At 51.4% G+C, this 11340-nt stretch overlaps 3 protein-coding genes across 3 annotated transcripts; 1 reads left to right on the top strand and 2 right to left on the bottom strand.

Annotated features, from left to right (window-relative positions):
- Positions 1-3677: 3677 nt before the first annotated feature.
- Positions 3678-5624, bottom strand: QC761_402830 (uncharacterized protein; the record flags this gene model as incomplete). Its single annotated transcript, XM_062878560.1, has 1 exon — positions 3678-5624. One exon carries the CDS (start codon positions 5622-5624, stop codon positions 3678-3680), a length of 1947 nt encoding a protein of 648 aa, XP_062732053.1.
- A 2394-nt stretch (positions 5625-8018) lies between these two features.
- QC761_402820 (uncharacterized protein) lies at positions 8019-8816 on the top strand (the record flags this gene model as incomplete). Its single annotated transcript, XM_062878559.1, has 1 exon — positions 8019-8816. The coding sequence occupies one exon, from the start codon at positions 8019-8021 to the stop codon at positions 8814-8816; it is 798 nt and encodes a 265-aa protein (XP_062732052.1).
- A 636-nt stretch (positions 8817-9452) lies between these two features.
- nrf1 (GTPase regulator Nrf1) lies at positions 9453-10253 on the bottom strand (the record flags this gene model as incomplete). The annotated part of the gene is made up of 2 exons (XM_062878558.1): positions 9875-10253; positions 9453-9811 (listed from the first exon to the last, which is right to left on the bottom strand). Exons 1-2 carry the CDS (start codon positions 9906-9908, stop codon positions 9453-9455), a joined length of 393 nt encoding a protein of 130 aa, XP_062732051.1. The 5' UTR covers positions 9909-10253.
- Positions 10254-11340: the final 1087 nt, after the last annotated feature.

Below are 11340 nucleotides of genomic sequence, written 5' to 3'. Positions count from 1 at the left end.
CCTGCCAACTTCCGCCACCAAACAGCGGAGAGTGGTGAACGCCACGTAACAAGCACGAGCTGGAAGAGCTAAAAGAGAGAGTACGACGGGCCTGGGGACCACCTGATATGAGATATAGAGATGACCACGATGGCGTCAGGACCACCGAGTCAGGAGATGCAGAATTAGAGAGGTATATTGCTCGGAGATGCTAGAAAGATGGAGGAACTTCGGCGGCGGGAGGAGGAGGAATATAAACGGTGGAAAGAGAAGGATGGTCAATTACGGGAGGAAGAAAGGCTTGGGCATGAAGCGGAATTGTCACGATTTGAAGGAGAGGACTGAAAACAACATGAGGCAAGATCTCGGAGGCGGGAAAGGGAGAAACGGGAACGACAAGACAGAGAGAGGGAACTTCGGGAGGATGAAGCGCGAGAGCTATGACGAGAGAAAGAGCAAGAAGAAGTTCGGCGAGAGCAGCAGGCAGAAAAAAAGGGTGCTACGAAACGAGGCGTTTAATTTGGTCGGGTTATTACCAGCCCGAGCAGACCGGCATCATCACGAAGCCATGTTGGCAATCACCATCGATGAAGGACCAAGCACCGTGTCCTGGAAGAACAGCGTTGGCAACAAGAAGAGGAATACGAGGAGGAAGCGATCCACGACTACCAAACTCCAACCCCCAACCCCAACCCCAACCTACCTATCCAGCAAAGCCAGTCCCCCTCCCCAGCCAGAAAAGCCACAATCCACCGACAATTTCCTCGCAGCAGAGGAAGCCAAAAGAAAAGCCCACATCCAAAGAATGGAACAACGCGCAGAAGCGGAGGAGGCAGAGAATACCTCCGTAAGCTGCGCAGGACTTCCCTCCCTTACTCTCTTATACCCCTTCCTCGCCATATGTTCCTGGGGTTGCCACATCCGACTTTTCGGAACGCCCTGTTTTAATACCATGACATCTTGACCCCCTGGCTCGCCATAACGACCTATCGTTCTCAGAGTCGGGAGCTAAGATCGGCTACAACACAGCGCCGCTGATGGCTCCTGTTCCGGTGCAAGCTGCGAGACGTACGGGTCTTGGGGGAAGGGTGGCGGAGTGGCAGGTGTCGCCTGGGGTGTCTGTGGTTGGTTCGTTGACGGGGCGTTAGATAATGTTGAGGGCATACAGTTTGCTGTTTGAAGAGGTAATAGTGTCAGTGTTGGCATTAATGGATGAAAGGGTGGGCAGGAGAGCAAAACCAACATGCACGGCGGAACCAACCGGCGAGGCCACCACCTGGAGAACCCGGAATGCCACAGCAGAGAAGATCAAGGAGCAAATGATGGGTTGACCAAGACGGCCAACGGCACGAAGAGTTTGGAACACCACAGCGCACAAGATCAAGAAGCAAAAAACGGGCAGGCGAGGTGATCCGTGGCAGACAAGACCTACGACGAGAAAGAGCGAGAAATCGACCGCAGCAAGACCCTAGACGCCAATCTTGGCAAGATCCACTGTCATGTTGGGACAGGTCAAGAAGTGAACGGCGAGACCCATCACGAAGACGGGAACTCTCACGAATCAGACGGGAAAATCAGACACGAGAAGCCCCTCAAGATAGCCGAGAGAGGACACGAAGTCGACGACGTAATACATCACAAGGTAGTCGAGAAGCATCAATGGGCAGAAGAAGAAGGTCAAAAAGTCGACGGCGAAGAGAAACAGAAGAAAGAGCCGCATCAGTTCCAAAAATCAGTTGCACGAGGAGCAGGTCGCGTTCAAAGAGGCGCATCTTAGGGACCCAATTCGAAATACACCACTCCCACTAAGTGAGCGGGCTTTGAGAGAGAAAGTGCGTCAACGGCAGCAGAGAACAGAAATGCCATCGACATGGAAGTGGGTGTACGAACAACAACAACAGCAGCAGTGGGGACAATAAGAGCAAGAGCAACAAGACCAAGAGCAACGGCAAAAAGAGCGGGCACAAACGAAGAGAGAAACAGCAAGAACGAGAGCAACGGTGACAGCAACGGCAACAGCAGCAGCAACAGCAACAACACCACCCACAGGACGACCAACAGCCAGAGCAGACATACCGTAAACAGGAATACGCAACCCCGGACCCAGAACCTCCTTTCACAAGAGCAGAAAGAGATGCACTGGCCCGAGCAGCCAACGAGAGAAAATGGGCTGAACATGCCAAAGAAGAGGAACTGAAAAAGAAGGACCGGGACCGTAGGGTCGAAAATTACATGCAAAAAGGGCAGGAACAGTTTATACATACAAGACTGAAAAGACACATCATCCCCGACTCGGAGCAGCATGAAGTACCTCCTCCCCGCCAGACTCTGTTTACTTACCAACGCCCTCGCGTCCCAACAGATATGCCATCCAATACAACACCTTATCGCTCTCAGGAGTATTCCCCCTGCGATGCCACTCCCCAATCTCCATCATCGGATTTCACAGACTGCTCCATCCTCGAACCAAACTACAACCAACATCCCCACGCTCAGTACAGGCCATCCCCATCCATTGTGTCTCCGGTGCCCGTGGTAGACCAGGGTCTTGGTCGTGTTCGCGAGCAGCTATAGCGGTGGGGGATGTCACCTAACCCATCTATGGTGGATGGTGGTTCGAGGGTATCTGGACTTTGACGGTCATCGGCATGTTCACCAACCACCACTCCGCTCAAACCACAGAGGCTGTTCCTCATCATCCAATTAGCTAGATTGATGCTTGCGCTCGGTTGATGGCAATATGTTATGCGGGAAAGCCGTTCGGGGGCGAGTTTGGAAGTGTGTTGAGGCAGTCTGGCACTGCCTACTTATTTTGTTTATGTAGTTTTTGAACGGAGCAAGAGTAAACATTTGGTGATGACACTGGTGACAATGAGTTGTTAGAAGCTATATATACTTGGCCGGCAGTTTTATGCTATGAAACATTACCTTCTTCACGAAATGCTCGTAAAGCTTGCCGATATAACATAGCAACCAGTAGATTATCTCTCACTGAACTACAACACACATTTGCAAACTTCACTGACTTGGGCAGAAACAACACGCACGACACACAGAACAACACAGCAAAAATGAAGAGAAACCATTTGTCTTTCTCAGTCAACCCAGTCTTGACCGCAAGGTTAGCTAACCATTTTGTTTTATCCCGCTCCTCCCAACCTCGTCATCTTCCCTCCCAGCTCTTCTTCGGTCTTTTTTTTCGCCAGGCAGAGGAAAAGTCTTTCGAAAGCCAAACTCGCCAGTATAAAACAAAAACTTGCCACCCCGATCCCCTCCCCTCCGTATCCGAGGAAGAAGAAAGATACAAAGATGAACACCGGATATCGTACTTCTTGGCCCGTCGTTAACCCCCTAAACCAAAAATAAAAACAGCCGCCACCGTTGCCATAAAAAAACAATAAAGCATCCCCATGCGCCCGCTCATACATAAAATAGAATCAGAACCGTCTTCCCATCGTCGATACTAAAAAAGACTACAAGTGCTGAAGAACCCCCATTTGTTGTATTCGTTTTTGAGGAGGGTAAAGGTTGGCGTAAGAAAAAATCCAAGAGAGCATGGTGAAGGTTGCGCCGTGGCAACCATTCCCGGGCTCCAAAACAAAAATTCATTAAAGTGTCGTATAAGGTGTAAGTCGAGCGGTAAGAAGCGTTAGCCGCGGTGGTCAGATCCATCCAGCGGTTGGTGACCCATTATAATTCTACATTTTTTGCTTCCGCCTCCCCTTGGTGTTGGCTTTAGGAACAGGACCTGGACTGACAAAGGTCACATGCCTGTTCTCATCTTTTTTCAGTTTGTCTGTGTTGTTTATTTTGCGGCAGTGTTGGATGGGCCGCGGAGCACTGTCACGAACATCCACGTCCTCCTCAAGGTTGATCTCGGCGACATCAGAGACCGACTCGATCTCCATGGCATCGCTACTGTCGGAAGCAGCATCGTCCGAGTCGTCATATTCTCCATCGTCACTAACCAAAGAAGGCGCATTGTTGCTGGCCATGGTGTTGGGGCTCAGTTCCACATCCATTTCATCATCATAGCTCGGGGTCTCTGGCGAGTCGGCATCAAGTTCGGCATCAGCACCAGCGGCGGCAGCCAAAGCCTGACTCTTGCTACTGGCGGGGCGGGGAACAACCGGTGGCTGGGAGGGAGACACAGCAGAGCGTGCCGGCATCCGCATAACAGCAGGCGTCCGCGCAACTGAGCCGGAAACCTTGTTTGATGTTGCAGCACGATCCGATCCAGAACACAAATCCATATCAGAGTCCTCGCCAGGAGAGAGCATATCCCAATCCATCTTGACCTTGGCCTCGTTCAACTCATCCTTCAGGTTACCACTCAACTTCTTCTTCTGCATCAGCTGGGACAGATAAGGCGCATCGGAAGAAGCAACGAAACCAGCAGAGGACGACCCGGCGGCATTAGACCCTGACGGCTTGCGAGCACGGGGTATGCACTTAACATTGGGCAGCTTCCCGGCATGGTAAAGCTCCAGCGAAGCGTTGATGCGAGCAAGGATGTTTTTGTAAGCCTGCTGGTCAGAAATAGACTCCTTACGGGCCAGGGGATGGATCAATCCAGAGGGAACGGAGGGCGTGGGCGCAGGGCCCTTGTTCTCATCGGCAATGATGACTCCGCTGTCATCGACCTCGATAGGGTGACCACAATGAACAGCGGCTTCCTCGTGGCTCTTGAAATCCCGTCTGTGAGCAATACGACAGTGGTTGATGAAGCCTTGGGTGCTTGAAAAGTCCCATCTGTGGCAGTCGATGCACACCAACTTGACCGTAAGGCCATCAGAACGCTTGACAGTGCACGGGGATTGCTTGTCTTTGACCGGAGGGTATCCACTGGATAGGGCATTGAGCCTCTGGCCTGCGTTTCCACGGGCAGGGCGTTGCTTGCCAAAGCTGCCCGCATCCGACATGCTGTTCCTCGTCGCCCTACCTTCCGCCGTGACATTTCTAGCCCGGCCAGTCTCTGTAAGGCCGGGGGCCTCGGGCTGAATGCCATCAAACATGGGATCGGGGATAAGCCACTTAGCATAATGACGGGCATAAGGACCGTCGACAACACCAAAAGGCGGCGCCCATTTGGGTACGGGTTGACCGGCTTTTGGTTGAAGCACAGGGCCCTTTCCGCTGCTAATCTCCAGCATCTGGCTGGGAGTCGGACATTGGACAGGATAGGGAATCAGGTGACACCGGCGGAGTTGCTCGAGCGCAATCTGGCACTTGGCCAACTCCTGGTCGATGAGTCGAAGCTCGTCGTGCTTGAGGAGGATCTCGAGCCCGAACTGGTACTGGATCGCATCCTTGGCACGCTCGAGGTTGGAACTCTTGCTGGACCCGCGCAGCATGTTCTTGTCCTCGTTATCGGCGCATGCCGAGGTGGGCGACGGCAGACCACCGGGATGCTCTTCCGTCTTGATGCGCTTGGCTGTTGGGCAGGCGGTGGTATCGACAAAGCTCGGTCGGCGCCTTTTGGGTGAGATGGGTGTGAGAGGTTCCTCAGAGGATGCGCCGGGAGCATTCACAGCGGAACCGGGACACGTTGATAGCAGGTGACCATCTTCTACTGTCTTGTTGCTTCCCCTTGGGTCGTTGGACCAAAAGCGAAACATGGGCGATTCCTGGACAAGAGCCTGCATGTGTCAAAAGACAGTGACGGCGGAGAAAGAGAAGGCGGCACCAACACGTCTTGACTCTTCTTTATCGATGGCGTGTCGCAAGGCAGGCAGCAGCGGCCGAGACAGAAGTGGTTGAAGCGTGGGCCAGAGACGGTGATTGGTCGTCGGAGCAAGGCTGACGTAACCTCCGAGGTCGCTTGCAGGTGGTCCGTGGGTTGACTTGGGGTGTGCAGTGGGCGAGGCCTGAGAGGCGGCCGGGAAACAGGGTCAGACCAGAGGCAAACTGCTGGCGCCACCCTCGCTCTGGAGCTTGCGCAAGTGTCGCGATTGCCTTGCGATGGCTGGAATGAAAGTGCTCGTCAACAGCGAGGTGTGATGCGCGCGAAAGCTAGTTAAAGCGTCGCGGACAGTCTGTTGGGAGCAGAAAGGAGAGACTTTGTTCAAAAAAAGATGCAGCGAAATGAGTGCGCGAATCAAAAACGCAACAAGGTTTGGGTCGCGATGCGTTTTTCGAGGAGGTTTTTGCGTGGTTCAGCTGGGAAGCTTGAGGTTGTTGCGAGATAATGGAGAGAGTTGGGGGGTGATGGGCGCTGTCACGCGGGTTGTAAGGGGAGACACTGCACCCAAGGGGGAAATTGTTTGGAAGTTGGATCAGAGAGGCAAAAGTGGATGCAAGGGGACAGGGGCCTAGTCACAAACGCACGCCCGGACCACCACCCCCCTTCCTCGGTTTGTGTCATGTGATTGGCTGGCACCACGCAGCACCATAGGGGGCAGAGCGGGGCGCCTTGTCTTGCATGAGCTGTGTGCAGCTTCACAGCCAGGAAAGGAAGCAGCGCGAAGGCTCCAGGAAGACGCAACAGAGCGGCGCTGGTGCCGAACAGAGACCACGCCAAGCCCCAGATCTTGAAGACGCAGACATGGCAGCGAGAAACGTCACAACGGTCGGCGATAACAAAAACACGGTGTAGACAGGCGACTAGGAGATGACAGCACACTCTGACGTGGTCCCTCGCATCTCTTTCACCGCTACGAGCCTTCCCCATCTGCCAGATGCCTTTCTCCACGAAAACTGGAGCGTTGGGAGCAAAGCTAAGCTGGTCTGGAGCCTTGAAGCTTGCCCATCGAGCTGCACAGTGCGAGGGAGGGCAGTGCGCCACGCAAGCTACTAACAAGGTGGTGTGCGAGCTCTCGCATACATCTCGGGGGCCAGTTGTTATCGGATCCAGGAATAACGAGCCATCCCTTGATGTGATAGGTCCCATTCAGGAGGCAGAGAGATCCGTACTGTAATTACAGTTGGCTGGGCATATGTATTACACAGATTGCTGTGTTCCGTCATGTGCGATGGCATTGCGACTCTGTTTTTATGAATGCATTTCTCCCACCTCGTGTTTGCTAATATCAACTCCAAAGTTGCACCGTAAAACACCACCAGCACACTTGTATCGCAAAGTTTGAAGATGTCGTCAGTGGACACATCGCATGACGCCTCAAGAGGAGTTGTCCGGGCCGAAACCTGAGTTGTTTCGACCCTCATCGTGCATTAAGGTTGGCTGATGTGGGTAGCTGCATATGTTATGCTAGAGCTGGAAACCCGTTATATGCATATGTTTTGGGGAGTGTGCTTATCAACGCTAGGAACACAGGTGTGGGCCCGCTGACACTGGAGCTTGGGCCCCCAACCAGCAACATGTCACTCGCAAGGCTGGCTGGGTTTGATGGAGACTGGATGGAGCAAACTGTTAGGACCCAATCTCGACACTCGAAATTATGCAGCCTTTCACAACAGGTGCAGAGCACTAACACATATGAGAGGAGTCGAGCTGGCAGCTGATAGCCTCGGCCTTCTGTCTTGCGGCAGCTCTTCAGGTCTTCAAGAATACCCCGATTGAATACTTCTGGTTGCTCCTTCCTGCATTGGAATATCGATACGGATATCTTTTGTTTGTGTTGCTGTTGTCGTCTGATCATAAGGTCGTGTCTACCTGAGACCTTGCACTCGCTGAGAATAAGATGACCATCGAGACAGAACTGAAGGCTCCTAAATAAATCCACAATAGGTCAAGATGGCTCTTGTTCTGAACAAATTCAGAAGATCGCATTGATAGCTGTGCGCGTTGACTTCTGCTCCTGCCTCTTCTTTGATGGCAAGTCTTATCAATCTTATCGATAATGACCTGTCAACCCCACAGTGTTTTACGCGTCAAATAATGACCGAGCGGCGTGTGGCATTGGATTTCCTGAGCAACGGCCAGCCTCAACTGCAGCCTTCTATCAACTACACAACAATCCAATTCTTTGCGCAACATTTCACCAGCAACTGTCAGACCCGATACCACCCCTTCCACCCACCCATACAAGCATATGGCCGCACTGCAAGCCTTCCCATCCACACAGAGTCCACAAGATACCATGCGTCCACAGTCAGCAGCGCTGCCTGGAAAGCGCAAATTCCACAGCGACGATACCAATGCCCCCTCCTCGAAAAAGAAGCGAACCGGTACCGGCCGACTAGAAGGACGCTCATCCCACAATATCCAGTCACAAACACAAGCTTCCCCACCTTCGTCATCAACAAACCCACAAAATGCAAGCCCCTTCGCTCAGATCTACAACCCTGTCCTCGAGAGAATCGTCCCCAAATACGAAGTCAAAGCCATGAGCGTCATCCCCTCCACGAGCATATCCAAGCACGTCGATAAGGCCTTCCAGCACCTCGGCCGGTTCAGCGCCTGGGACGACACAGTCCTTCCCGGCGTGGTGCTTCTTTGCGCCAAGTCGACCAGCTCCAACAAGCTTATCTCCATTGCGGAACTGATCAGGAGGCGAATTGGCGAGTCAGAGCAAAAGTGGTACCAGTACAACATCCTGAGCGAGACGGTGGTGTACGACGACCCTCGGATGCAGAAGGCAGCCGACGATTTCCCCTCGATAGTGGAGGAGACACACATGGATGTGGAGGGCGAGGGAGACGGTCACCAGGGCAATGCTGAGGGTGGTGCTGCGGAGGAGGTGTACTTTGAGTCAATGAGACCCATCATTCAAGAGCAGGCTGTCGACCCGGCCAAACCAAAATACAAGGCGCATATGACGGTTCTCTTATCGAGGGTTCCATTGGAGGAGCTCAGGGTCTTGGCAAACGTGGGCGCTCAAACAAATGAGCAAACTATCGATGATATCCGGTGCAGGAAGGATGGTATGGCTCGTTAGGAGGTTAGGAGGTCACTTTGGGCCAAGCATAAATCGGTCTATGTGGATAGAGTGTTCATGGCGAGGCGTCAACGGCATGGTCTTTTGAATGTCACGGCGTTTGGCAATATTTTATGATACCCGGCATTATTTCGCGGGCAGAAGGGTCTGCCACTACAGGATCTGGGCTTTTTTCTTTCTTTTTTTTTTCCCCTCTTAGAAGACAAGGGTTGCATGTATGACTTCTGTAGAATAGGCAGCAACAGCGCGAGAACCAACCTCAGGTTACTGGAGCTGTGAATATTATTCCCATTGGCCTCATGAAATTGTGGCCTCCTACGAAACTCCAACTATATCAATTGAAATGTTGATAGAAAAAAAATGCGCCGCGTCTCTCATATACAATCTATACCAAGACACCCAACTACCATGCAGCCAATGCAATGCTATACAATGCCATGCGAATACTAGTCCAAATTCACGCAACAGGCCCAGTAAGATATCATTCCGTTGTTGCTACACCGATCCCAAGCCACAAGAGCGAATGCCAGTACGGCCCGAGCCTTCTTCTCAACACCACCGTTCCCTCCCCTCACCCCACACCCCACACAATTCCCTCCCTTTACTCTCCATCCCAAAAAGACCACCTCTTCCAACTCAAGGCTTCTCCCCCTCCTGATGCGAGTACGTGATCCTCAACACAAAGTTGACCACCACCGCCAGCAGCAGAATAATCGCCAAAAACGTGGGGCCAAACCTGTCGTCGAACCCGGCCTGCCCCCTCATCCGTATAGACTTTGCTCGCCAGTGGTACGTTATCAGGGCATAAATCATGGTCGCCATCGCCACGCCGGTGAACAAGAAGGCGGAGATGAAGGCGGGGCGGTCACCAAAGTTGAGCATGCCGATGGCGAGGGCACCGAGGATGACGGTGAAGTTGAGCCATGAGAGGAAGGTGCGCTCGTTGGCGAAGAAGACTTTTGGCTCGACGCGGGTGGGGAGGGCGATGCGCTTGCCTAGGGCGAGAAGTTAGATTTTGAGAATTGGTAGCGGTGAAATAGAGAGAGAGAGAGACAAACCTGGGGCGGTTTGGAGGAGTGGTTGGCTGGACATGGCGACGGTGGTTGTGTGTATAATTATCCGTTCGGACGGTGGTGGTATATAGATATGAACTCGATTATCTAAAGAGATGTTTTGGCGATACCGTTGAGATTAAGCCGGTTGGTATGGTGGTGCTGTTTTGACTGGAAAAAGCTGTTGCGCCGCAGTGCAAGTGCTCCAGATGGTGCCAGTTGGGGGCGCAGAGGTTGAAGCTTCAATATTGATCAATGAGACACAACGTCAGAGGATCCCGCAACGCTTGCAGCCGAAACACGAATGCACGTGGGTCTGGTCCCTGGTATTGAGTGGTTGGTGTTGAAGGGCTCACGTGATGAGTCTTGTTGCCGCGCAGCGCCCAGACCATCTGGACTCTCCAAAATAATGGCGAGGCTGAAAGTTGATGCTGCTCTCCAAAAGTGGTGAGGATAATGGAGCTGTGGCTAGCCTCTTACAGAGCCGTTGAGAGCCTTGAGTATAACGGACGATAAGGCAAGTTCTCTAAAATAAAAATCTAGAAAGTTAACATACAATTTTACGCTACACCTGCCACTTACCTGCTATTATATAAGTAGGGATTATAGCTTTTCGGCCGCATTTTCGCAACTTTGATTACATACTACACACTTAACTAGTATTTAATTAACTATTTATAATTATAATTACTTACTTATTTATTGTACACTTTTATTTTTTATTTACAAGATCATTTTCATATATAAAATTATATATAGGTAGTATTGATACCTATCCAAAATATAGTAGTAGTAATTACCCGCAATTCACTATACAGCACTAACATAAATAAATAAAGTTATTTGTAAGTAATATATAAATTTAAGTTGGTAGTATATAGCTTTAGCTTTATCTAGCTTTAATAAATAATGTATTTAGCTTGAATAGAGAGTTTATAGGTACTTAATCATAGCTCAAGCAAATAATAAAGTAGTAGGCACGGCTTTTTCCCTGAATCAACTTTCTGGATTTTTATTTAGAGAATTTGCCTTCTTATCCGTTATGACGAACTCCTATCCAGAACCTCTGAAAGGGATACTGGTTGAAGGCACTTCTGAACAATCCTGGTTCGGTATAGCTAAACAGTGTACAACAAATGGCTTGTCTCAATCACAATAGCTAAGATACCAACGATTGTGACTTCTAACTATTGCATACTGCGGAACTGTCTATCTACATCAGCCAGTTCCTCCGTATATAAAGACCTAGGGACCCTGAGGTGTTCGCCCTGCTATGGCCCCGATCACTCCTAGCATATTGCATCCTGCGGAGTGCTCGTCGTGCTATGCCTCTGATCACCCCGAGCATCTTGCATCCTGCAGAGTGCTCGTGTTCCTTGGCGTCATAGCACTTCTGGCCAGCCCTGATTGGCTGCCTCCTGACTTTCCTAATGATTGGCTGGGGACGTCCTGTGCCCCACATACTGTGCGAC

Source organism: Podospora bellae-mahoneyi, chromosome 4 (assembly GCF_035222275.1).
Source record: "Podospora bellae-mahoneyi strain CBS 112042 chromosome 4, whole genome shotgun sequence".
NCBI classification, from domain to species: domain Eukaryota; kingdom Fungi; phylum Ascomycota; class Sordariomycetes; order Sordariales; family Podosporaceae; genus Podospora; species Podospora bellae-mahoneyi.
This window is presented reverse-complemented; position numbering and strand designations above follow the sequence as displayed.